The sequence below is a fragment of the Rousettus aegyptiacus genome, unplaced genomic scaffold (assembly GCF_014176215.1).
Source record: "Rousettus aegyptiacus isolate mRouAeg1 unplaced genomic scaffold, mRouAeg1.p scaffold_m13_p_4, whole genome shotgun sequence".
Classification (NCBI taxonomy): domain Eukaryota; kingdom Metazoa; phylum Chordata; class Mammalia; order Chiroptera; family Pteropodidae; genus Rousettus; species Rousettus aegyptiacus.
In genome coordinates, this window is record NW_023416307.1 from 111,941,493 (window position 1) to 111,968,945 (window position 27,453).

The 27,453-nt window shown below is 33.8% G+C and overlaps 1 protein-coding gene and 1 pseudogene across 17 annotated transcripts in view; both read left to right on the forward strand.

Moving 5' to 3' along the window:
* The window catches only part of DNAH12 (dynein axonemal heavy chain 12), a 185,285-nt gene that overhangs the window by 46,824 nt on the left and 111,008 nt on the right, over nucleotides 1-27,453 (forward strand). For 15 of the 17 annotated variants that reach the window (XR_001595223.2, XR_001595224.2, XM_036218452.1 and 12 more), the window contains 12 exons: nucleotides 12,350-12,535; nucleotides 13,216-13,416; nucleotides 15,102-15,296; nucleotides 16,707-16,828; nucleotides 16,928-17,210; nucleotides 18,937-19,056; nucleotides 19,360-19,516; nucleotides 19,747-19,919; nucleotides 22,497-22,649; nucleotides 22,863-23,102; nucleotides 23,431-23,676; nucleotides 23,999-24,118. Coding sequence is in view for 15 of the 17 variants with exons in the window: in XM_036218452.1 (XP_036074345.1) it covers nucleotides 12,350-12,535; nucleotides 13,216-13,416; nucleotides 15,102-15,296; nucleotides 16,707-16,828; nucleotides 16,928-17,210; nucleotides 18,937-19,056; nucleotides 19,360-19,516; nucleotides 19,747-19,919; nucleotides 22,497-22,649; nucleotides 22,863-23,102; nucleotides 23,431-23,676; nucleotides 23,999-24,118 (2,196 nt within the window). In the remaining 2 variants the exon portion in view is untranslated. Of the gene's footprint in view, nucleotides 1-12,349; nucleotides 12,536-13,215; nucleotides 13,417-15,101; nucleotides 15,297-16,706; nucleotides 16,829-16,927; nucleotides 17,211-18,936; nucleotides 19,057-19,359; nucleotides 19,517-19,746; nucleotides 19,920-22,496; nucleotides 22,650-22,862; nucleotides 23,103-23,430; nucleotides 23,677-23,998; nucleotides 24,119-27,453 lie in introns of those variants that run through there. The other 2 variants (XM_016131618.2, XM_016131620.2) reach the window with 2 other exon arrangements.
* Nucleotides 3,919-7,224, forward strand: LOC107503395 (annotated as a pseudogene).

A 27,453-nucleotide genomic window follows, 5' to 3' on the forward strand; every position in this document is an offset into this window, starting at 1 on the left:
TGTTATTTCAAGGGCAAAGATCTGGGGACATCTTTCACTCTGCCATGCTTGTGACGTCACTCCACTTCAGAAGTTTAAAAAAAAATTGTAGTAAAGTTGACATATAATATTAGTTTCAGATATACAACATAGTGATTCTGTATTTATATACTCTACGCTGTGATCACCATAATAAGTCTATTAACTATCAGTCACTGTACAAAGCTGTTGCAATATTGTTGACTCTGTTCTTGTGCTGTACGTTGTATTCTTATGACTTATTTATTTTATAACTGGAAGTTTGTACCTCTTATTCCCCTTCACCTTTTCACCTATTCTCTCATGCCCCTCATCTCTGGAAACATCAATTTGTTCTCTGTATCTATGAATCTGTTTCTGTTTTGTTTTGTATGTGTGTTTTGTTTTTTAGATTTCACATATAAGTGAAATCATTATTGTATTTGTTTTTCTCTGTCTGACTTATTTCACTTAGCATAATACCCACTAAATCCATCCATGTTGTTGCAGATGGCAAAATTTCATTCTTTTTTATGGCTGAATAATATTCCATTATATATATATATATATATATATATATATATATATATATATATATACCACCTCTTCTCTATCTATTCATCTTTTGCTTCCATATCTTTCTTATTGTAAATAATGCTGCAACCAACATAGAATGCAAATACATTTTTGAATTAGTGTCTTCATTTTCTTCAGGTAAATACCCAGAAGTGGAATTGCTGGATCATATGGTAGTTCTATTTTTAATTTTTGAGGAACCTCTATACTGTTTTCAATAGTGGCTGTACTAGTTTATAGTCCTACCAACAGTGCATGAGGATCGCCACTTCTCCATTTCCTCACCAACAATTGTTGACTGATTGATGATAGCCGTTTTGAAAGGTGTGAGGTGATAGCTCATTATAGTTTTAATTTGCATTTCTTGCATGATTACCGATGTTGAGCATCATTTAATATGTCTGTTGGCTACCTCTATATCTTCTTTGGAGAAATGCCTATTCAGGTCCTCTGCCCATTTCTAATCAGATTGTTTTTTTGATATGAATTTATGAGTTCTTTAAATATTTTAGACATTAACTCCTTATCAGATATGTCATTTGCAAATATCTTCTCCCATTCAGTAGATTGTCTTATCATTTTGTTGATAGTTTCCTTCGCTGTGCAAAAACTCTTTAGTTTGATGTAGTAACATTTGTTTATTTTTGCTTTTGTTGCCCTTGCCCAGGGAGATATATCCAAAAACATATTGCAAAAACTGGTGTCAAAGAGTTTACTGCCTATGTTTTCTTCTAAGAGTTTTATGGTTTCAGGACTTACATTTAAGTCTTTAATCTGTTTTGAGTTTATTTTTGTATGTAGTAGAAGAAAGTGGTCCAGATTCATTTTTTTTTTTTTGCGTGTATCCAGTTTTCCTACTACCATTTTTTGAAAAGACTGTCATTTCCCCATTGTATATTCTTGTTGCCTCCCTCATTGTAGGTTAATTGACCACATTAAGTGAAGATTTATTCTGGGTTCTCTATGCTGTTCTATTATCTGTGCGTCTGTGTTTGTGACAGCACCATTCAGTTTTGATTATTATAGCTTTGCAGTATAGTTTGAAATTAGGAGGCATGATGTCTCCAACTTTGTTTTTTCTTTCTTTTTTTAAAATAAATTTATTTGTTAAAATTGGTTTCAAGTATACAGTACATTCATTAGACATCTATAATGGTCATAAAACGATCCCTCTAATTGCTCCCTCCCTCCCATGGCTCTCTACTTTGTTTTTTTTTTCTCAAGTTTGCTTTGGCAATTCTGGGTATTTGTGATTTCATATAAGTTTTAGGATTATTTGTTCTAATTTTGTGAAAAATGCCATTGGTATTTTGATGGGGATTGCATTAAATGTGTAGATTGGTTTGGGTTGTATAGACGTTTTAATAGTAGCCTTTCAGTTCATTAGCATGATGTATCCTCTTATTTATTGTTCTCGTTTTTTATTTCTTGTGTCAATGTCTTACAGTTTTCAGAATATAGGTCTTTTACTTCCTTGGTTAAATTTATTTTTAGGTATTTTATTCTTCTTGATGTAAATGAGATTGTTTCCTTAATTTCTCTATATGATAGTTTGTTATTAGTATATAGAAATGCAACAGATCTGAATATTAATTTAATATCCTGCACCTTTAGTGAATTCATTTATTCTAATAGTTTTTTGGTAGAATCTTTAGGGTTTTCTACATATAGTTTCATATTATCTGTAAATAGTGACAGTTTTGATTTTTCCTTTCCAATTTGGATGACTTTTATTTCTTTTTCTTGTCTGATTGCTGTGACTAGGACACCAATACTGTGTTGAATAAAGGTGAAAGTGGTCATCCATGTCGTGTTTCTAATCATAGTGGAAAAGCTTTCAGCTTTTCACCATTGAGTATAAAGTTAGCTATCGGTTTGTCATATGTTATGTTGAGGTATGTTTCCTCTATACCCACTTTATTGAAAGATTTTATTATAAATACATGTTGAATTTTTTCAGATTTTTTTTGCATCTATTGATATAATGATACAGTTTTTATCCTTGCTTTTGTTAATGTGGTATATCACATTGATCGATGCGTGGATATTGAACCATTCCCATTTGATCGTGCTGTATAATCCTTTTAATGTATTGGTGAATTCAGTTTGCTAATATGTTGTTGAGAGTTTTACATCTATATTCATCCGAGATATTGGCCTATAATTCTCTTTTCTTGTAGTGTATTTGTCTGGTTTTGGTATCAGGGTAATGCTGGCTTTGTTGAATTCGTTCGAAAGCCTTTCTTCCTCTTGAATTTTTGAAATAGTTTGGGAAGGATAAGAATTATTTCTTCTTTAGGCATTTAGTAGAATTCACCTGTGAAGCCATCTGGCCCTACAAATAATTTTCATTAACATTTGCTATAGAATCAAAAAGTTGGGGAACCAGTTCCCTATAATATTGCACTGGAAACAAAGTTGGTATTGGGTAATGTTGGTTGATTGCTTTCATTTCTGAAAAAAAAATTGTGATATACTTAGAATTTTATCATTAGTTTACAGTTTTTCCTTTGTAATTGGTTTACTTTTTTAAAATTCACATTTATAAAACTCACACTTTAAAATGCACAGTTCAATGGTTTCTTAGTATACTCACAGTTGTGCAGACATTGCCACTATCTAATTTTAGAACATCTTCATCACTCCAGAAAGTAAGCCCATAACCATTAGCTGTCACTCTCCATCCTCTCCTTCTCCCAGCTGATGGTAACTATGAATTTATCTACTAATTTATCTATTCCAGACATTTCATATGAATGAGATCATACAGTATGTGGCCTTTGTGACTGAATTCTTTCACTTAGCTTATGTTTTCAAGGTTCATCCATATTGTAACATGTATAATACTTCATCCTTTTTTATTGATGAATAATATTCCATTGTATGGATAGACTATATTTTGTTAGACAATGGACATTTAATGTTTTTCTACTTTTTAACTATTTTAAATAATGCTACTGTGGATATTCATGTACAAGTTTTTGTGTGGACATACATTTCACTTCTCTTGATATATACCTAGGAGTAGAATTGCAGGGCCATGGTCATTCTATGTTTAATTTTTTGAAGAACTTCCAGACTGTTTTATGAAGCTGCACTATCATAGATGTCCACCAGAAATGCATGGGGTTTCTAATTTGTCCACATCCCTTGTCAATACTTGTAATTGTCCATCTTTTTGATTATAGCTATTCTGGTGGGTATGAAGTAGTATCTTATTATGATTTTGATTACTTGATGACTAATGATGTTGAGCATCTTTTCATGTGCTTTTCAGACATTTGTATGCTTTCTTTGGAGAAATATCTATTCAGATCCTGTGCCCATTTTTAAATTGAGTTATTCGTCTCATTATTCAATTGTTAAAAATTCTTTATATATTCTAGGTACAAGTCCCTTATTAGTAGATGATTTATAAATTTTTTTAACCATTTATTCTATGGATTGTCTTTTAATTCTTCAATGGTGTTTTTTGAAGCACAAAGATTTTAATTTTAGTGTCCCACTTATTTTTTTTCATTTGTTACGCGTTTAGTGTCATATCTAAAAACCTTTGCCCAATTCATGATTATTTACACATATGTTTTCTTCTAAGCATTTTATACTCTTAATTCTTACATTTACATCTTTGATCCATTTCAATTTAATTTTTTAAATGTAATATGAGGTAGGGGTAGGATATGTGGAAATCCAGTTGTCCTAACACCATTTATTAAAAAAAACTGTTTATTCTTTCCCCATTGAATTGCCTTGGTACTTTTGTTGAAAATCAGTTGACTGTAAATGTAAATGTTTACTTCTGGGCTCTCAATTCTATTCCATTGATCTGTATGTCTGTCTTTATGTTAGTGTCAACCTGTCTTAATTACTATGGCTTTGTAATAGGTTTTAAAATTGGAAAATGTGAACTTAATGCCAACTTTATTCCTTTTTTCCAAGATTATTTTGGCTATTCTGAATTCTTTGAACTTTCATATGAATTTTATGATCAGCTTGTCAGTTTGTGCAAAAACAAAAAAGGGAGCTGGGGGATGGTGTAGGTCATGTCATGTCACTGTTATGGTGAGGGTAGAATAGTTGGTAGAGGGATACAGAAATGCAGAGCACTAAAACCTTTAACTTGTAGAAGCAAAATCATACTCCAAGGAAACATCGTCAGTATCACCAGAAACAGCCACATCAGCACCCATTGCCTCTGCCAATACCTGCAAATGGACAACAGGGTCCAGCAACCAAAATGAGGGTGTGATTGTTGACCTGAAGAATTTTAGGAAACCAGTATAGCAAATGTTCACCTAATGCAGCTATCTCTTTGTGTACAAGCTCCCTCCTGACAAAACTGAGAAGGAAATGAAGAAACTATTGAGAAATATGGGGAGGCAGACAGAGCCTTCATTCATAAGGACAAGGACTTCAGTTTTACTTGCTTGGAAACATGAACCCTTGCAGAGATTGCCAAAGTGAAGCTGGACACCATACCACTCTGTGGAAAGCAGCTGCATGTGCACTTGGCTGCTTCTCTTATGCTCTAGAGCCTTTTTCAATGTATGTCTAATAAACTGCTGGAGGAAGCTTATTCTATGTTTGTCAAGCTGGTGAGGACTATAGTCATTGTGGATAATTGATGAAGGCCCTCAGATAAAGACATTGTTGAGTTCTTGGGGGAAGCGAGCTGCTTAGAAAGCCCTAGACAGATACAGTGAAGGCTCCTGCCTGCTAATCACATTCCCTTGGCCTGTGAAGCCGATGGACCAGTTATATGATGAAGAGTGACTTCCAAGAAGCTGGTTAGTATAAAGAACTAATAATTTCACAGGGAACAAGAGCAGCTACCCAGATTTGCACAGTCTTGTGCCTTTGAGTATGAGTATATCACTCTGGAAGGCACTCATCGAAATGAAGAAAGAGCAGCAGGATCAAGTAGACCCCCATATCAAGGAAAGTCATGAGAAACTGGAGATGGAGACGGAGGCTGCCCACCATGAGCACCAGGTCATGCTAATTAAGTAGGATTTGATGAGACTTCAAGAACTTCAGAGGATGGTAGAGCTGTACAACTAAGACATGCAGAAACAGAAGCAACTGGAGCTCAGGCAAGAAGAGGAGCGTAGGTGCCACGAAGAAGAGATGTAGTGGCAACAGGAAAAAATGATGCATTGATAGCAGGAAAGGGTCAAGGAAACTTTCTCTGATGTGACAGGTATGAATGGGCCAGATGACTATGGGAGATGCTATAGGCATAAAGAACAAAAGCACCATGCTACCCATTCCTGTGCCAGCTTGTACCCCAGCTCCTTCAGGACCTGCCACTCTGATGCTAGATGTAATCTGGGGGTTGATCTCACCAATAGCTGAATGCTTTGGCCACACTGCTGCAATGGAAGGAATTAGGCCAATTGATGGAACCCCTGCTGCATTCAACTGTGCAGCCTCTGGAGCTGAATTTGTTCCAACCAGATGCCACTGATACTAATAAAATTGCAGTGTCTAGTTTCCAAAAATTCTAAAAGAAGGACCCTTTTTGAACTAACCAGAATTCTATACTGGAAAAGTGTTAGAGAGTCCTCCCAATAATTAGGTCTTGCCTGCCTATACTACTCTATGGAGTATGCTGGAGGCAGAAGGCAGCAGGAGAGGTGGTATTTAGCAAATCAGTTCTGTGTGGTATAGTGTTACTAATCAAATCTGTGTGGTGTATTCTTGAAGTCTCCTGTGATTGTTGAGGGCTTGGGGGGAACCATGGCAATAGTGGATCCAGTTAGAGCCCCGTTAATCTTGATCATTCTTTGTCCATCTTTTTCTGTTTGCTTTCTCATTTTTATACCCCTCAAACTCATAGACACTGCCACATCTACCACAAGAATCAAACATCACCTAATGACCTTAGCCTCATTGTTCCATTAACTCCCAGGTATGAATTCAAGCAAATGCCTACAGAGATCACAGACAACATACATTAGGTTCTGTTGCATTGTTAGTCAAAATGATTTCTGATACTTAACATGACCAATACCATCTTATTAAACAAACTAACCTCCAGTTTACCCAGGGAGGGGTGGGTCTGTATCATCTGTAAGGAATGTTTTTGCATAGATAAATGAAACCATTAAATTGTTTACTGCTTTGGATTACACAGCTCTTAACAAGCACATGCCACAGGGCTATAAGCTACTTATGTTAGTTAGCCCTTGGCTACAAACCACCTGTGTTAGCCCATGGCACTTGGCTATGTATAACAAGCCCATGCCCTTTGAGTGCAGAGATCTACCATCTTGCTATTACTTTTGTCCATAAGATCCCTTAATAAACTCTTGATGTAAATCTGGAGTTGTCAGTCTTTTTCTTGGGTAAGGACAACCCAGGAATGGCCCTTTTGTGTCTATGATGTTGCTGTTCACAGCTTTTCTTGATAGGACTAGTACAATCTTGGGAACAAGGTTGCTATATAGTGAAGATTTGACAGTAGCTCTTAGCTATGCTTATATTAGGTAGTTATGCTGTGCATTTTTTTATTGGTGTACCATGTTTTATTTGTCTCTGATACCTTTGGAGTTTTTCTGAGAAATGAAGCAGTAATGGAGAATCAATTTATTAAAATACATTTTAAACTTTTTTTTTTCATAGCTGGGATTTTGATTGGGATTGCGTTGAATCTGTAAATTGATTTGGGAAGTATTGCCATCTTAACAATATTAATTTTTCCCATATATGAACATGCGGTGTTTTTCCACTTATTTAGGGTTTCTTTAATGGTTTTGGGTCTTATATTTAAGTCTTTTTTTTTTTTTTGCATGTATCTGTCCAATTTTCCCAACACCATTTATTGAAGAGACTATTTTTACCCCATTATATTCTTGCCTCCTTTGTTATAGATTAAATGAGCTATAGGAGTGGGTTTATTTCTGGTTTCTCTGTTTGGTTTCATTGATCAGTGCATCAGTTTTTATGCCAGTACCATGCTGTTTTGATTATTGTAGACTTGTAGTATAGTTTGATATCAGGTAGTGTGATACCTCCAACTTTGTTCTTCTTTCTCAAGATTGCTGTGGCTATTTGGGGTCTTTCATGGTTCCATATAAATTTTAGAATTATCTGTTCTAGTTCTCTGGAAAATGCCATTGGTATTTTGATAGGGATTGTATCGAATCTATAGATTTATTTGGGTAGTATGGCCATTTTAATGATGTTGATTCTTCTCACCCATGAGCATAGTATATGCTCCTACTTATTTGTATCTTCAATTTCTTTTTGTAATGACATAATTTTCTGAGAATAAATCTTTTACCTCCTTGGTTAATTTGATTCCCAGGTATTTTATAGTTTTTGATGCAATTGTAGATGGGATAGTTTTCTTAATTTCTTTTCTGAAAATTCATCATTGGTGTATAAAAATGCCACTGACTTCTGAATATTAATTTTGTATCCTTCTACTTTACTTAATTCATTGATCAGTTCTAACAGATTTTTGATGGAATCTTTAGGGTTTTCTATATATAGTATCATGTCATCAGTAAGTAACGAGTTTTTACTTCTTCCTTTCTAATTTGGATACCTTTTATCTCTCTGTCTTGTCTTATTGCTGTGGCTAAGACTTTGAATACAGTGTTGAAGAGGAGTGGCGAAAGTGGGCGTCCTTGTCTTGTTCTTGATCTTAAGGAAAATGCTTTTAGCCTTTCCCCATTGAGTATGATGTTAGCCATAGGTTTGTCATATATTCTGCCTATTTTTCTTAGCCTAGTAATCTCAAGATTGTAATCTTTATCTTTCTTTCTTAACACATTTTAGTATCTAATACTTGAAGAATGTATGTAATATTATCTGAATTATAAAGTGTAACAAGAAAAGGAATGGCCAAGAATCCTCTTTTCTACTTTAAAATTAGAAGATTATCAATATTATTACTTCTCTCTGTGTATTCCTTCTCTATTTTATCCCCATAATCTCTCTTAAAGATAAGTGTATCTTGAATTCTTTGTGATTCTCTTGCTTTTTTTGTTTTGTATGTGAAAATTTATTTAAAAAATATATCATCTATCTGTAGTTTTCTGTGACTAGATTTTTTAAATCAACATTATGTTTTTTAAGACTCATCTGCATTCTTGGTTGTAACTGTATTTCCTTTATGTTTACTGCTATGTATTATTGCTTAATTACCTAATTTATTGATTTTCCTACTCATGGTCTGTGAACAAAAATCCCTCATAGTACTTATATTCTACTAGCATTTCACATTTCTTCTTCCATGAAATGCCTATTTATGCCTTTTTACTCTTTCTTTGGTCATTGTTTTGGTGGTTGTTTCTTTGTGTTTTTATTGTTAATTTATGGATTTTTTAAAAATCATATATCTGGGTACTAACCTTTTGTCTCTTATATAATAATGAATCTATCAGTGGATGGTATCCATCTCTATTTATTTAGATTGTCTTTAACATCTTTTTAATAAGGTTATATAGTTTATGCAGAATAATTTTGCACAGCTTTTAATTTGATTTATCCCTAGGTACTTTATTTTGTTGTCATTGCATTTGTAAATTGATCTTTTTGTTAATTATGTTTTCTGTTTGAGGCTGGTATATGGAAATTCTAGTTAATTTCTTTATGTTATTATAATATCTAGCCACTGTACATAGACAATAATCTGTGAATGGTGTCAGTTTTTTCTTAATTTTTATTCCCCATATCTTTTATTTATTTATATTAATTACTTCACTGGCTGAGACACTCAATACAGTGTTGATTAGAAGTAGTCAAAGCGGGTATGTTAATCTTGTTCCTGATTTTTAAAAAAATGTTCTAATGTTGGTATCAAGAATGATGAATTAAGTGTTTTTGTTGAATATCTAATTTTTATATCCAAGCAAAAGTTAGCACTTCAGCATTTGGGTACAGGCTTTTCCCCCATTCATGTAATGTGTGTGTGTGCTTATAATTATATATTATTATGTTGTACTATATATTTCTACATAACATATATAACAACTTTGTATTTCTATAATAATGTAACCAATTTTTTTTACTTTTTATCTCAGCTTTATTGAAATATAATAGACAATTAGTTGATCATATTTACATTGTACAGTTCAATGTTTTTTTCGATTGTAGTTGTCATACAATAATATACCGATTTCAGTTGTGCAGCATAGTGATCAGAAATCAACATAGCTCTCAAAGCGATTATCCCACTATATCTAGAACCCCTTTTCCCCCTTACGTATTTATCACAACTTATTAACCATCTTCCCCATGCTATGCTCTACATCTCCATGTCTCCTCTGCAACTATCCATTTGTACCTCTTAATCCCTTTGCCTTTTTCACCATCCTCAATCGTCCTCTCATCTAGAATTCCTCAAAAAAAAAAAAAAAAAACTCTGTATCTATGAGTATCTATGAGTTTATTTCTGCTTTTGATGTTGTTGTTGATTTTTTTTTTTTTTAGATTCCACATGTATGTGAAATCATGCGATATTTGTCTTTCCCTATCCAACCCATTTCATTCAGCGCAATACCTCTAGGTCCATCAAGGCAATATCTTTTTCCATCCCCTTTCTTTCAGTCTGTGTGTGTCTTTTAATCTGAAATGAGTCTCTTGTAGGCAGCATATGTAGAAATCTTGTTTTCTTATCCATTCAGCTACTTTATTTTTTGGTTGGAACACTTAATTCTTTTCTATTTGAAGTAGTTGTCAATAGGAATGTAGTTGTTACCATTCTTTATTCATGTTTTTGATACATGTTTTTTCTTCTTAAAGAGAAGTCCATCTAACATTTCCTGTAATACTGGCTTAGTGTTCATAAATTCCTTTAGCTTATTTTTGTCTTGGAAGCTCTTGGTCTGTCCTTCGACTCTAAATGATAGCTTTGCTGGATAAAGTATTCTTGGCTGTAGATCCTGGGTTTTCATCATGTCAAATATTTTGTGCCAAGTCCTTCTGTCCTGCATAATTTTTTTTGAGAAATCAGCTGCTAGTCTTATGGGTGCTCCCTTGTAGATAATTATCTGCTTCTCTCTTGCTGTTTTTAAGATTCTCTCTTTGTATTTAACCTTGGGCATTTTAATTATGATGTGTCTTGGTGTGAGCCTCTTTGGGTTCATTTTTTCACAGTGGACTCTCTGAGCTTCCTGGGGTTGTATGTCTATTTTCTTCACCAGGTGAGGGAAGTTTTTCATCATTATTTCTTCAAATAACTCTTCAGCATCTTTTTTTTCCTTCAGTTACCCCTATTACATGGATATTTTTATATTTAATAGTGTCCCATAGGATCCTTAAATTATCATTGTAGTCTTGGCTTCTTTCTTCTTGCCATTCTGATTGAGTGTTCTTGGCTTCCCAATCCTCTATATTGGTGGTTCAGTCCCCTTCTTTATCCACTCTAATATACTCTTGATCTCAAATCATGTATTCTTCATTTCTGATTGGTTCCCTTTTATAATTTCCATTTCTATTTTTATGATTTTCTCTTTGTTAAAGTTCTCACTGAGTTCATCTACTCTTTTCCTAAGTTCACTGAGTATCTTTATGACCAGTGTTTTGAACTCTGCATCTGTTAGAATGCTTGACTCCATTATTCCTGGATCTCTGTCCTGTTCTCTCATAAGGTTTCTGCTTCTTTGTCTTCCCATTGTGGCTGCCTTTCTGTGTCTGTTTCTAGGTACTAAACAAAGCTCCTAACACTCCCAGTCTTAATAGTGTGGCTTTGTGAAGTAGGTGTCCAGTGGCACAGTCCTGAGAGGGGTTCCGCCGCAAGCCAAGTTTAGCCCCAGCTTATGCCCTCCAGAGCCACCTGTTAAGATTCAGCAAGCAATCCACAGATGCTGTGCTTATAGTTGACTCAAGAAACCCTACCAGAGACCGAGGCCAGCTGCCATCAGTGTGAATCTTGGCGCTGCTCAGCAAGGAGCACCTGAGTCACTGAGGACATGGGCTGGTGTGGGGCCGTAAGTTGGGGGAGGTGGAGTTTCAGGGAATTCTCTAGGCAAAGCGACCTCCGTTATCCAGTTTGATGATGTCTCAGCTATGGTGCAGCTGCATCCACATGCCGGGAGGGTGGGGAGGGCTCAACAGAGGAACAATGGATACGGCCAGCACTTCTGCCCGGGAGAAAGCCTTGCTCCAGCCCTCACGCCAACAACTCAGTGTTCCCTGTAAGTTCCTGGTATCCCCTGAGCAGCTGACCCATAGCTAGTGCTCAGAGTGAGTAGGTCCATCACCATGTCTGCTCATGCACATGGCCCCTTTATAAGGTGTCTGCAGGTGCTAGCTGCTACTGCCACAGCCTCTGTCCCCCTCAGCCCCTGGTAATGGGCAGCCTCATGTCTTTGCCCCCTCCTACCTTCTACCATTGCAGGTCGACTAATTATTTCTCTCCCTAGTGGTAGTGCTTCTGTTCATCTAGATCCCAGGTGACTTTCTTTGCTATTTGCTCCATGTTTCTGTCACAACTTTGATTTGTTTGCAAGAGGGATGAACAAAGCCTTTATCATCTATGCCATTTTTCCCCCTTAACAACAATTTTAATTACCATAGTTTTGTCATATACTTTAATATCTTGTAGAACATTTACCCCCTCTTCCTTTTTACTCTTATTATTTTCCTGCATGTTTCTACATGTTTATTTGTACAGATGAACTTCGGAATCATTTTGTTAGTTTCTCTCCCCCTCCAAATCTATTTGGGATTTTTATTTGGTTCAGTAAGTTTATTAAATTATTTCAAGTATATGTGTATGGAAGTCAAATGACTGACTCATTATTGTTTATATTTTCACCATCAGGAGTATATCCCTACTGTCTCTATTCTATGCAATCCAGGAATGAGAGCACGCCACTGGAAGCAGATATCAGAAATTTTAGGCTATGACTTGACTCCAGACTCTGGAACTACACTGAGAAAAATTTTAAAATTAAATCTTACGCCATACTTGGAAAAATTTGAAGTGATAAGTGCGGGTGCAAGCAAGGTAAATGTGAAGATCTACTGAAATACTTTATTTGATGAGTTTGTTAATCAAATAATTATAGTTTGAATGTGGTTGAATGTATAGAACTGGACGGCAGTGGGTGGAGATGGGGGAAACCGACAGAAGACCTCTCTTTTTTTCCCCCTCACAAAGTGTGTGCTTCTATATTGCTTTGTTGTCCTGAATCCAGACTAGAAATAGCTCCTTTGACCTCTTCTTAATTCTACCACATTCTGATATGCATGGATGTTATGCTAGTCTTGATATATAATTTTTCCATTAAGAATACTGGGTGGATGTGTGTGTGGCATAGGATGCTAGTAGAGTAAGTATAGCCTTCTAGTGTTCTTGAAAGACGCAGAAAGCATCTTCATACTATAGACTGGAGAAAGGCCACTTCAGGAAAAGTCCAGCAGGTACTTTATTCTGTTGTCTATTTTAATACTGATGGCATTAGTTTTCTTAGCAGGTGAATTTTTAAAAACTACATTGTCATTCTCCTTAGGAATTTTTAAATTGCTTAAAAACTTTTCTAACTCAAAGACAATTACACTGTTGCCACAGATTATTTTAAGATGATGTAATGCATCATATGCTTACTGAATTCACTAGGGAAAGTCAAATTAGTAAATAAGATTTTTACTTCTTCATCTAATTTTTTCTTCTTTTCTCCTTTTTAGGAATTTTCATTAGAGAAAGCCATGCATACAATGATAGAAACTTGGGATGATATTGCTTTTCACATAAGTCTATATCGTGAAACTGGAGTCTATATTCTTTCTTCAGTAGATGAGATTCAGGCTCTACTTGATGATCAAATTATAAAAACTCAGACAATGAGAGGCTCACCTTTCATCAAACCATTTGAAAAAGAGATCAAAGTATGTTAAATATGATAGCTCATGGTCATCTGTAAAAATTTTAGTCTTATTACATATATGCTCTTGTGGAAATAAGTCAGTTTGTTGGATAGCTTTGGAGAAATACAGGTAATAGCCACTAGGTTGATAACCACTGGTTGAGAGCGGGATATTAAAAAATTAATGTGCAGCTATATAGAACAGTTCTGAGACATTATTAATTTTAAAAAGAACAAATTATGTTTTAATTTTAAAAAAATCTCTGATGACAGTGGACTTGGAAGGAAAACAGTTGGTATTATTTAACTTTAGACAGTCCAGACCTTGTTTTATGTTATATTCCTTCAACTTATAGTGAAGTTTTATATGCCATGTGTTAATTATATTTGTGAACAATAAGCTCGAGGGTCTTTTAGAATAATTAATGAATTATTTTCCACTTGAGGAAAAACATGATATTTGATACTATGAGATTACCTTATACCCTTATAGTTGATGTAAATAAATACAGAAAGCAAACAAATTATAATAACTAATACCTTCATAGGTAGTATCAAAATTCTAACTAGAGACTACATATAATGGGGAAAAGACAAAATCAAATGGATTTTTTCACCTTATATTTGTTGATTTCTAACTATGTGCTAGACACTGCTCCAGAGGCTTTACATTTATTAATCCATTTAATTTTCAGACCATTAAGGTAGGCACTTTTATTATCTGTGTTCATAAATAAGAAAACCAAGGGATAGGAGGATAAGTATTTTGCCCAAGTTCATCCAGCTAATAAATGACAGAGCTGAAATTCAAATCAAGGTAGTCTGTTTTTAATTTAAGTATAAATAGTATTTTCATGAAACACCTTGGCTCTTGATATTTGGGGAATTATGTTTTTCCAAGGGACATAACGCTGCACGTTTTCTTATGAATCAGGCTGACCTAGACTTTCCTGATAGATACTATGTCTCCGGAAGAAATTTCTTGTCTTAGAAAGGAGAATTTATAAGTCAAATTTAAAAGCTCACTAAGAGCTTTATAAACAATAAAATATGGGGCCAGATCTCTTGACGTTAGGACCTTAGGCCACATATTTAGGAACTGAATAGAAATTATATGAGTGACTTCGGATAATGAAATATCTGGTCAATTATAGGAGACCTGTGAGAGTAAGGAGACTTTTTTTTTTTCTTCCAGTTTTTGATTGTTTTCCAAATTGTGTTGATGTAGAGCAAGGTTTTTCAGTTTGGCACCAAAGACATTTTGGGCTGAATGATTCTTTGTGTGGGACTGTCTTGCCCTCTAGATATGAATAACACCTTCACCGCTTCAGTTGTGACAAATGAAAATGTCTTCAGACATTGCCAAATGCCCTTGGAGTGGGTGAATAGGAAATAGCCCCTACATTGATAACCACTGGTTGAGAGAGGGATATATTCCTGAGCAGTTTTCGGACTTGGAGTGGTTTACCTAGGGATTAGGAAATTGGTCAAAATAATTACAGTCATTTCCAATTGTGAGTTCCAATGATTTAGGAAAACTTCAGACCTCCTCGAATTTTTCTAAACCCACATGAGGCACCCATAAGTGACCTTGAGCTGTTGTGCGTTGATTTAAAAATAACAGTAAATTTTAAGTAAATATTTCTTGCTATAATTTATAGTTTTTCTTTAATAACTGGAATTTAGTAAACTATGCTTTTAATTAAGGCCTGGGAGGACCGTTTAATTCGAATACAAGAAACAATTGATGAATGGTTGAAAGTACAAGCTCAATGGCTGTACTTGGAGCCCATTTTTTGTTCAGAGGATATCATGCAACAGATGCCAGAAGAAGGACGTCAGTTTCAGACAGTAGACAGACATTGGAGGGATATTATGAAGTTTTGTGCAAAAGACCCAAAGGTGAAGTGTTTGTTTTCTCTCTTAAAAATAAAGGGAACCTTTATTTTTGACTATTAAAGAAAGCATTTGGCTTTTTGTTTTTCAAATACAAAATAAACCTTGCTTATTCTATATGAACTGAAAAGTTCAGAAAAAAATATAAGAAAGCATAAAGCAATAAAATACTTTTACTTTTAAATTCATAAGATACACTACTTATAATTTTTTACTTAGTGGAGCTGCTTGAGATGTATATTTAACTCACTACTATGATATATACTCACTGCTCTCCTCCTCTTGTAAAATAAATCATAAAATGAGATGGAGTGAGAGCAAGGTGTAGGTAATTTACCTGACAGTCTACTCAATGACTATATTCTTGGGAGTGAAGAGAGAAAATAATTTGCAGTTCTCTTAATTGGTCTCACTTGTTATGTGTATCTCCTAGTGAGTATAGCACCTTGTTGAGTGTGAGTCTAACATTGAAAGACAGACTATATATTTGTTATACATGCTTTATACAAAGTCCATAGATATACATATACATTTTTTTTTTAATCTGGTATTCAACTTAAGAAATAGTTTGTTTTAGTGCTGGATGAAAAAGTAGCTGTGCTAGACTTGTTGAGAGTTGATATTTAAGAGTTGTAAGGATTTTGCCTATATGTTGACTTTAGAACCTTTGTGAGACATGACTTCTTGCAGATCAGAGGTCAGCAAATATTTTATGAAAAGGCCCAGATGGTGAATAGTTATTTTTTCTTTGTTTGCTTGCTTTTTGTTTTATAGCTTGTCAACCCTGCAATCATTGTAGAGAGAAAGTAGGCAAACAATACATAATTGAAGGGATGTATCTGTGCTACAATAAGCTGTTTGTGGACACTGACATTTTCACGTGCCATTTTAATTTTTTTCAACCTTTTAAAAGTGTAAAAATAGTTCTTCACTTGTTGGTCATACAAAAACCAGTTTCACAATGTACACGTATGTTAAAACATCCAGTTTTATACCTTAAATATATACAATTTTTATTTATTTTTATACCTCATAAAACTAAATAAAAGAAACACTGGTATAACAAGCTGGATTTAGCTCATGGGATGTAGTTTGCCAACTTAGACATGTAGATTGGTAAGTTCGTAGTTGACAGTTGTAAATGTAAAAATTATATCACACATCAACCTAACAGACTCTTCCCACAGCATTCAAAAGAATATAGGAGAAATGAAAATATGCAAGATAGTCATACCTTCTCATTTGTAAGTAGCATTTTTGGAGAAGAAGAGTTAAGAGTTATGGAATTTTAATAGTTTTACATTACAAAAAAATTTCACAACTTTTAACATTTTAACATATAATATAGATAAATATTTGCTATTATAATTACATCTGGTATATAAGTACCAAACTGAATGAATGTGTCTCTTTCAGGTTCTTGCTGCTACTTCTTTAACAGGTTTATTGGAAAAACTACAGAACTGCAATGAACTTTTGGAGAAAATTATGAAAGGGCTTAATGCATACCTTGAAAAAAAACGACTTTTCTTCCCTCGGTATGATGGATATTCAATTGTGCTATAATAAAAAGCATTTTATGTGTGATATGTTATGAATTATAACTAAAGCTTTGATATTTCCCTGTTTTTCCCTAGTTTTTTCTTCTTATCTAATGATGAAATGTTAGAAATTTTGTCAGAGACCAAAGATCCACTTAGAGTTCAGCCTCATTTAAAAAAATGCTTTGAGGGCATTGCTAAATTGGAGTTCCTTCCCAATTTGGACATTAAGGCCATGTATAGCTCTGAAGGTGAGCGAGTGGAGCTGATTGCACTTATTTCCACGTCTGCAGCGCGAGGTGCAGTGGAAAAGTGGCTCATTCAAGTGGAAGATTTAATGCTCCGGAGTATTCATGATGTGATCGCTGCATCCAGGCTGGTATGTTTCTTAGGATTTAATGTCTATTTTATATTCTATAAATGTTTTAGAAGGTTTTAAATGGGCACCAGTAAATTAACACTTGAAGTTCTTACTATTTTAAACCATTTATTATTTTCCTCACTCTATTTTTTCTAACATTATTTAAATAATATTAGTAAAAATTAATGATATGTGATTTAAGTGTACAAAAGAAAAAAGGTGTTATGAGGAAGAATAATAAGGTGTATATAATATAAAGTAGCAGTTCTAGTGATAGGCTTTTAGAAGAAGTGAAATTGAGAGTGAAACCTAAAGGATATGTAGGAATTAACCAGGTAAAGAGTAAATGGAAGAGCATCTTGGTGTCCTGTGTAAAGGCCCTGGGATCAAAAAGGACCACGAACATGGGTGTTAAATGCATGATCGAGGTCACTAATTGCTGTTTACACTTAACTACTTAATAACTCGAAATAGGATGAACAAACATTAAAGGAGTATATTTATGTGAAAGAAATAAAACACCTAGGCACACGACACGTACCCCGCTTATGCTAATCCAGTTCACATAATATAGAATGATAAACCTCAGTATGTTTCTGCTTGGGAGACCACAAAGGAACAGTTAGTCATATAGTTGAGAAAAAAATCACTTTTAAAGGCATTGCAGCCTCATATCCACTTTTTATGAGTGAGGTATCCTTTTTCATTCACCAAGAGTCCATGCAGCTCATCTTGCAGTGGCTGTTTTGTTCAGCTTCAATGTCGTGTAGATAAATCTTGACGTTTTCTTTCTTTTTTCTACTTATGAAACGAAACAAACTATAACACATAAAGAATCAACATTTTCCAAGAAAGTATTTTTTTTAATAAGTATGAAATTTACTTCTATGTACCTAGCAATGGCTCATCCATTCTTTGAAACTCATTCTTCTTTGAAGCTTAGGTTAGTTTGTTGTGACATTTATTACCAAATATTGCTAATTAGAAGGGATTTTAATAATATGTCTGTATCCTTATGTTTATATTGAAAGCATATTGAAGATGGTGTTATTATATTAAAGATGTTGTTGTATTAAAATATAGTTTCTATTTGCATCAGCTTCAAACTTTGTTCTGCATTTTTTAGTTTATAATTTGAATCTGCTATTATTTACTTTTGAAACAAATTATTTTTTAACCATTCCTATCCCTTTAAATGAATTTTGAACATAAAAATGTTAGAAAGATATGAAAGTATACTTTGAACTCAAAAGCACAGATGTTTCAATTATAAATGAACAAATGTATAATTATTCAAATTATATACTTTGGTCATACAAAATTTTAGAATGGCTATGGAATAATAATACAAGGGTTCTAACTACTAGTCCAGTTTTTCACCAAATTGTATGGTCTCCTTTTCAATTAAATCTTGGCATCAATGTACATTAATCTATTAGACTGATTTTTTTTTTTTTACTGTTTAATAAAACCTTTATATTTTATAATAGAAGTAATGGCTATTCTAAGTACAAAACTTGACAACTTCCCACAGCAAAGGAATGTAAAATTATATAAATATTTCAAAAAATAATTTATAAAAAATTTCCAGGTCTTTTATAAATTGTCATCTAAAAATTTCATGACTATATGATAGTCTAGGCTACAAATGTACCAAATATTATACTTCCTTACTGTTAGACATTTAACCTTTTTTTTTTCTTTTGTAATCTTTTAAAGTTAGAAATGCTTTTTAATTATTCAGGCTTACCCAGAATCTGCAAGAAGAGACTGGGTTCGAGAGTGGCCTGGCCAAGTTGTACTTTGTGTTTCTCAAATGTTCTGGACTTCTGAGACACAGGAAGTTATAAGTGGTGGGACAGAGGTAAAGCATTATTTGATTTTAAATAACATCCTTTTCTATATGTTCTGTTTCTTGATTAACTTATCTACACAAAGCCAGTCTTCCTCCCAATGTCTACATGTAACATTAAAATTATAATTCTTTGAAAACTTCTAATTAATATTTCATACCAGGCTTAGATAAAATCACTCTACTCTATAATTCATTGCTATATTGAGAGATATTATGAAGTCAGAATTGTTTTGTATGAGTAAATATATAAAATACATATTTTAAGTATTATTAAGTATTAAACATTAGTTTAATTGCTTTTTTATTTTGTAGGGATTAAGGAAATACTATAAGGAACTTCAGAATCAACTAAATGATATTGTCGAGCTGGTAAGAGGAAAACTGTCGAAACAGACCAGAACTACTCTGGGGGCCTTGGTTACCATTGATGTTCATGCTAGAGATGTGGTTATGGACATGATTGATGTGGGTATGTGACTTTTTATTTAATATTAAAGATAAAATATTAATAGCTTCTAGAAACAAAAATTTATACTGTATGTCTTTTTCTCTCTAAACAGAATTTATTTTATATGATCTTTTCTACAAATTGGAAAGCATGAATTATTTTAATATTTGCTGTTATAAAAATTAAAATTCTATTTTTCAAATTATTTCTATTTCAGGATTATGTGTCTTGTTTTACTTTATTCATTTTAGGTGTCTCACATGATACAGATTTCCAGTGGCTTGCTCAGCTTAGATATTATTGGGAATATGAGAATGCTCGAGTTCGTATCATTAATTGCAATGTAAAATATGCTTATGAATATCTTGGTAACTCACCTCGACTTGTCATTACTCCTCTAACTGACAGGTGTTACAGAACATTGGTATGCATTTAAATTATTTTAATTCATACATTAAAGATTACTTTTTGGTATGGTGGTATATTTTCTTGTCCAAATTTAATGTGGCCATTGTCATTTTATTTTCTTATCTGTAATGATTGAATATAGCTATTCCTTCCTAATCCCAAATTCCCGTTATGTAAAATTATAGTGCAGATATTTAATCCTGGGTGCTTTTGTAGAAGACAAAAGTGTTTGAATTATAATGTTTGAAAATCGTGATTCACTCCAATTGGGAATAATTAGAAAAAGGAAGATGCTGGAGATTTAAAGAGAAAATTGAAGCTTCAAAGATGGTATCAGTTTTTGCAGTGGAGTTTTGGGAGATATGACAAGAAGATGAGGAGAGTTCATTTGGGCATTGGAACTCCAAGCTAGTTCTGTTGAATAGGAAAGAGAGAGTTGAAGTGTAGGGAGTTGGTACTGAGGTTTGTGCTTGTTGGGAAGCTAGGGAAGGTAGAGTTATCACTTTAAAAAAAAAAAAAACCCTGGAAAAAGCCAGATAAAATACAGGATTCTCAGGTAAAAGTGAATTTCATATAAACAATGAATAATTTTTTTAGTATAAATATGTCCCGAATATTGCATGGGACATACTTAAACTAAAAAATTATTTATCATTATCAGAAATTCAAATTTAACTGGGCATCCTATATTTTTATTTGTTAAGTCTGGCAACCCTACCTGGAAAGTGAGGAGGTTCATCAAAAAACATGTGCACTTAGTAAGTAAAATTAAAGTGTCTTTGGTTAATTTCTCTAGAAGCAGAGATGAAATGGGGATTCTTGGGCAAATGATTTACTAGAGAATGTTCTCAGTAAAAAAAAAAAAAATACCTAGAAGAAAGTGAAGAAATCAGGGGTAAAGCTAAGAAAAGATGTGGTTTCATCAGATGTATAGCCTTAGCCTAATCTCTCATGGAGCTTTTGAACACAAATGGCATAACAGAGGTATCCCACATTAACGCCAAGTGGTCTGGCTTTTATTATATCCTTTTATTGTCATTGACTATGGGTCACCTCTGGGCTTAGGGGTGCAAGGAATCAGGTATTCGCTAACAAGGTAGTACCTATTAGTTGAGGGCAATTCCGAGGAGAAAAGAACAGTTGTGAGCCGATGGTAGCTCACAGCAATTGAGGGATGGATGCCATGGCCAGTAAAGGGAATCTGAGTGGTGCTAATGCATCTGCAATAAAATATTTTGCCAAACCCTCTAATTTCTCAGGAAGCAGGGACCATGTTTGTCTGGTTTTCTACTCTAGTGATGAACAACTACATAATTACCCCCTAAATATTTGTTGAGTGAATGAATCTCAAGCTTCTATAGCCTATCTGGAACCTCAGTGAAATCAGAAGCTGTGAACACTTGTAAGGTAGAAGTTAACAACTTTGAGTTGGAAAATCAGAATCACATTAAACACTTATATACAACAGTAGACTAAGAAAAATCTAGTATATTTATTTACATAATAAAAGGAACACATTTGTAAGCATTTTCTTGAAATTGTAAAGAAGGAAGATACTGAGGTTTCCAGTAATTAATAGACCTGAATAGTATAGCATTATCATAAATTTAAGATAGATAAAATTTCATTGATATTACCTCTATTTAATGAGCTGTTAATATTTTATTTTAGTAAATGTAAAAGCATTTGTGATTTTCATAGGTTTATTTATGACTTAAAAAATAGACTTTTTTAGAACAATTTTAGGTTCACAGCAAAATTATTCGGAATGTATAGGAGAGTTCCCATGTAATCCCACCTCCCTATATATAGAACCTTGTGTCCCTTAACCATATTTTTTCTAAAAGAAGTTGTTTCATGAACTGTCATAGTTGTTTTCATTAAACAACTCCATAGTTAGTTGACTGTAATTTATATGCCTCCAAAAATTTCCAGCCACTGTTCTAGTCATTGTGGGGACCCAGAAAGAATTCATACTTTTGATGTTGTTCTTAAGAAGCTTAAAGATTAATTGAGAGGGAAAAAAATGCTACTGCACACAGTTAACTATAATGCAAGGTAAGAAGTATAGAACAGTGTTAGGAAAATGGAGAAAATGCCAAGAGTAGACTCAACAGCCAGGGTGGATCATAGAAAAAATTATGTAATAGGTCATTTGTTTCTTTTTCCACTGATGGGCAGCCATTTATAACACTCACTTTCAGATGTTTATTTTCTTTGCAGCTAGCCATGAGATTGTCATTATTGAACTCTATAATCATTTCCACAACCACTTCTAATCAAACCTTTCTGAGCTTTCTGACCAAATGTTAACACCTCAAGGCTAGATTCTCTGTTTTCAAAGGCAAATGGAATACATACAAAGTATTAACAGATGAAGAGATTTTGATACCTTTTCACTTTTTTTGGACTCTTTAAATTACTTTTTCTTTATATGGATAGAAAATTGTGTGCTAAAAATTAACTGAACACTATAATTATATTATTGCCTCTCTGCACCTATAAATCTAAACCCATTTTGTAAGCAATTGTCTATTATAATTTTTTATTCAATTAAGTATGGATTTCTTTATACATATATTTTTATTTTCAGATAGGTGCCTTCTATTTAAATCTTGGAGGTGCTCCAGAGGGGCCAGCAGGCACAGGAAAAACTGAAACCACCAAGGACTTGGCTAAAGCCCTTGCTGTACAGTGCGTGGTGTTCAACTGTTCAGATGGGCTAGATTATCTAGCAATGGGAAAGGTAAGTTACATATTAAACTTACAGCTAGGTCTACCTGGATAAACTGAAGCCAACTCATGTTTAAACACTACTTGAATGTGGTTTAAGCATTACTTGAACCTTGATTTTAGGGGTAAAGAAGTTGTTTTATCTGTAGGGCTTTTATTAAACTTAACTTTCAATTTTGATTTAAAAGGTTAAATATTTGTTTTAACAAGTGATGCCTTTTCATAGTTTTTTAAAGGATTGGCTTCTTCTGGTGCTTGGGCTTGCTTTGATGAATTTAATCGAATTGAGCTGGAAGTGTTGTCGGTGGTAGCTCAACAGATCCTTTGCATTCAGAGAGCCATTCAACAGAAGTTGGAAGTGTTTGTTTTTGAAGGGACAGAACTTAAACTCAATCCAAACTGTTTTGTAGCTATTACCATGAATCCTGGCTATGCAGGACGTTCTGAATTGCCAGACAATCTTAAGGTAATACTTTTAAGAGTATAAATTTGTTCATCAAAAGTAACAGCATAATCTACTCAAAATGGTATAATTTTCTCACATATATTTGCAATCTCCCTTTTACCTTTTTCATTTGCTATAAGGTAAACTTTCAAAAACTTTTCTAGACATTTAAAAAATGTTAAAGACATAAAACTATTTAAGTGCTACTGAAAAAAGTACAGAGTTAATGAAAAGGTGCTGCATAGGGGGAATAAACGAATATCAACACATTGTCTTTGGGTATTTATGCTCAGCTTTAAAAATGGTTTCCTTTATGTAAATAATATATTTCATTTATTATGTACTTTAGGTTCTTTTTAGAACAGTGGCTATGATGGTTCCAAACTATGCCCTCATAGCAGAAATCTCCCTCTACTCCTATGGATTTTTGAATGCAAAACCTCTGTCTGTGAAGATAGTAATGACCTATAGGCTTTGCTCAGAGCAGCTCTCATCGCAGTTTCATTATGACTATGGAATGCGAGCAGTAAAAGCTGTTTTAGTGGCTGCTGGAAACCTAAAATTAAAGTATCCAAATGAAAATGAAGATATACTTGTAAGTATTAAGTACATACATTGTGAAAGCTTCAGTAGAAAGATAATTTTTGTTAGCGAGGTTGATTAGGAACTGTAAATAGGCAAATAAGAGAATTGTTGCTTTGAGCCTTTTTTATGGGGTTGAAATGATAATTTTGGGGTTATATTATTCATTATACTTTATATGAACATAAAGACCTTTTGGCTTGATAAGCATAGTGTTGACTTTCTGGTATGGGGATTCAATGGAACAATGTAAAAGAAACTTTGACTTTTGGCATGGGGAGAGGGAGGACAAATACTGGCAATTAACTTATATTACACTTTTTGGATGATTTTAGCTTCTTCGATCAATTAAAGATGTAAATGAACCAAAGTTTTTATCACATGATATACCCTTATTTACTGGAATAACTAGTGACTTATTTCCTGGTATTAAACTTCCTGAAGCTGACTATCGTGTAAGTAAATCTGTGAGAATGACCTATTCTGCAAATACACTTATCTGATGACTCAATAGTTTACAAAATGGTATTAAATGAGAGAAATTATTCTATTTGGATGATAAACCCCCATTTTGGCCACTTTATTTAATGAAAATGAGTAAATGTTAGTACCTTCTCTTACATGATACCAGGATTAACAAGATTCAGGTCCAAAATGTTTGTTTTAAGAGAATAAGTATTTTATTTCCTATCTTGTGATTTAAAATACTTACCACCATGTATATATTATAATATTGTTGTGTACTTCACAGGTAAAAAAGATGGTAAACTGAAAGTTGTAAAACATAGTTAACATAAGGGTTTGTTTTTCAAATTTAAATAATATGATGGCTTTATTTGTTAAAGGAAACAAACCATGTACTTTTCCAACACCATTTAAATTATAGACATTAAAATGAGACCTACGTATGTATACATGTAAGAATAAGTGTCTGCTGTTTATAGCTGTTATATAATGTAAAATAAAAATAAAAATTTAAAGTAATTACAACAAAACAACCTTAACTTAATGAGAAAGATGATGTGTGGCTAAAACTAAATTGTTACATTATGATAATTTCTATGGTAAAATGTACAGTGAAGATTCTTTTGAGTTTAGCTTGCATAAACAGTCCCCGGACCGAATGAGGTATAATTAATTACTCAGTAGTTGCCAGCCAAAAGACAACTCTGAGATGATTTTATGAGAAGGAAGCCAGCAAGCAAGTGACATGGGGTCACTTCCCAAGATGATGTGTTCCTGAACGAAGGATCAGATTTGGATCAGATTTGGACCTTTGTCCTTTGTCCTTCACATGAACAGTTAGAAAACATGCCTACACACATCGCATGTTCAAAATGGTGGAAAATTTCTACCCTCTGGGAGGAGATTTTAATATTATAATGAGAGTGTAATGAGAAAAGTTCATGAGGAGGTCATTAGAGGGTCCTCCAAGCTGATTGGGCTGGCCTCAGGAGGTTTCAGCTCAGATCAACCCCCTGGTCTTACAAACTATCCTGAGCTTGTTCCTAAAAAAACAGGTCTGGCGATCATCAGTGTCAGGGATGGCATAAATATGGAAGGGAGTTTAATTAATTAAGTCTCAGCCTTTTTGTTAAAGCCTTAGCAAATTATAGGACATGGTTACACAAACCTATAAAATCTAGGGTAAATTGTAATAAGTCAAGAGGTATATTATAATCTGTGGAGTGATCACTGATGTAAAACTAAAAAACCAAGAGAGATTAATGGAGGAATAAACATTACATAACCCCCCCCCCCAAAAGTCAGTAAAGAAAAAACAAAGGAATATAGTACATATTAAAAAGTAAAGATAGTACAATTTTTTCTACAGCCTTGGCTCCTCTCAGCTCAGCTGCAGGGGCACTGAGGGGCTCAGCAGTACATCTTCCAGCACTGACTGACTCCTAGCAGGATTTTTCAAACTGAAATCTATGGATCCATGGATCTATTGCTATGTTCAGGGGAGTACGAGAGTTCTCAAAGAGAACGTTAACATTTTGTATTTTTCTCTGATTTAAAAAAATCATATTAGCATATCCTGCATCATCTTGATAATCACCTGTGGTATAATACAAAAATGTATTTGATCTTTGACCCCAGTTTCTGGCATAGAGCTCCTAAAACCCTTGGAATTTCTTAAGTGATAGAAGTCTTTTGTTATTCATAATGAGCCGTTTCCAATCACAAGTGAGTTTATGCTAATGAGATTACTTAAGATCAGGATGTTAGATAGCCTCAGGATGCAGTTGATCACCAGAAGACCCTTTGATTAGAGGGTTGGAACTTTTAGCTCCACCTACCAACCTTTGGATAGGAGAGGGAGTAGGGCTCTTCAAGTTCACCTTATACACTACCATGAGCTCAGTCAAACTGACCTTCTTTCAGTGCCTGGAACATGCCAAGTATGGTACATAAACTAGTAACAGTCATTTATTATCATTATCAAGTATTATGTACTGTACATAATTTTATGTCCTATACTTTTACATGACTGGCAGTACAGTAGGTTTATTTACATTGGCATCACCACAAACATTTGAGTAATGCATTGTGCTGTGATGTTATGAAAGCTATGATGTCACTAATGATAGGAATTTTTCAGCTCCCTTATAGTATTATGGGACCACTGTCATATATGGGGTACATCATCGACCAGAACATATGTGGCACATGACAATAATTTTTTCAGTTTTAGTGTGTCCGATTTGGTTTAATTAAGAAGTCTCATTTCTTTGCTTAAATTATTTATCTTTTTGTTTATTTTTCTGTCATAGTGTCTATTTTATGTATTTGTAAAAGTTAATGTTCTTGTCTGCTTATTATGACATGCGGGTCATCTGTGAATTTGTTTTATTTACTATTTTTTTCTCTTGATCATCAGTTATTATGACTTATAAATTTTTATTTTATGTTTAAAATTTTGTATAAAATATTTATAGAGGAGAAAATGGAATTATTTTCCTGCAGAAAAACCATGTATTTTTCTTTATCAGATAGCTAAATTGAGCTGCTGATCAATTCAATCAGGAGTTGAACTAAGTCAAGGTTTTGTTGCAGCATTATTGAGCTTTAATTTACCTCTGGTTTCAAATGTCTTTAAAGTGATAAGTGTCCCACTGCATTATAAGGCCCTCCGCTAGCAGCATTCTGGGATATAAGCATCCTAAGACTAAGGAAATCTCTATGTGCTTTCCTTGCTAAGCTCTTGATTTCTTCTATCACTTCACACTTAGCATAGGCAGTGAGGAGAACCAGCTTTGTTTTGGAGGCTCCTCCAGATTCAAGTCTGTCACACAAGCCAACATAACCATTAAAATCTCTTCTGGTTTCTCCTTCAGCAAAGTCTCTCTACCTGTAGTAGGCCCAATCCAGTGCCCATCTATGTTCACACTTGGAAAAAGCTCCTAGAGGCAGAATTAGCTGTTGAGTTGGAATTACCTGAGAAGTGCTCATCCCTTTGTGAAATTTAGTTCCTTTAGATGTTTTGTATCCAGAGTGCTCCTATATCTTTAAAACATTTATGATTTTTTTTAGTCTCTGTTTATTTCTGGTTACTACAATGTGAAGGGTTTTTTTTGGCATATTTTTCTATATGGTCATCAAAAGTAAAATTCTGGAGAACACTATTAAAAGGAACTGTTTTCATGTCGTGTATACCCATTGCTATGGTGCTATGATTTTAAATAACTTATCGTGGAGAATATTAATAATTTAAAAGTGTTTTAATTCTACTTGTTCCTTCTTTTAATGAAAAATTAAAGCTTTAAGAAATAATTTATACAATTTC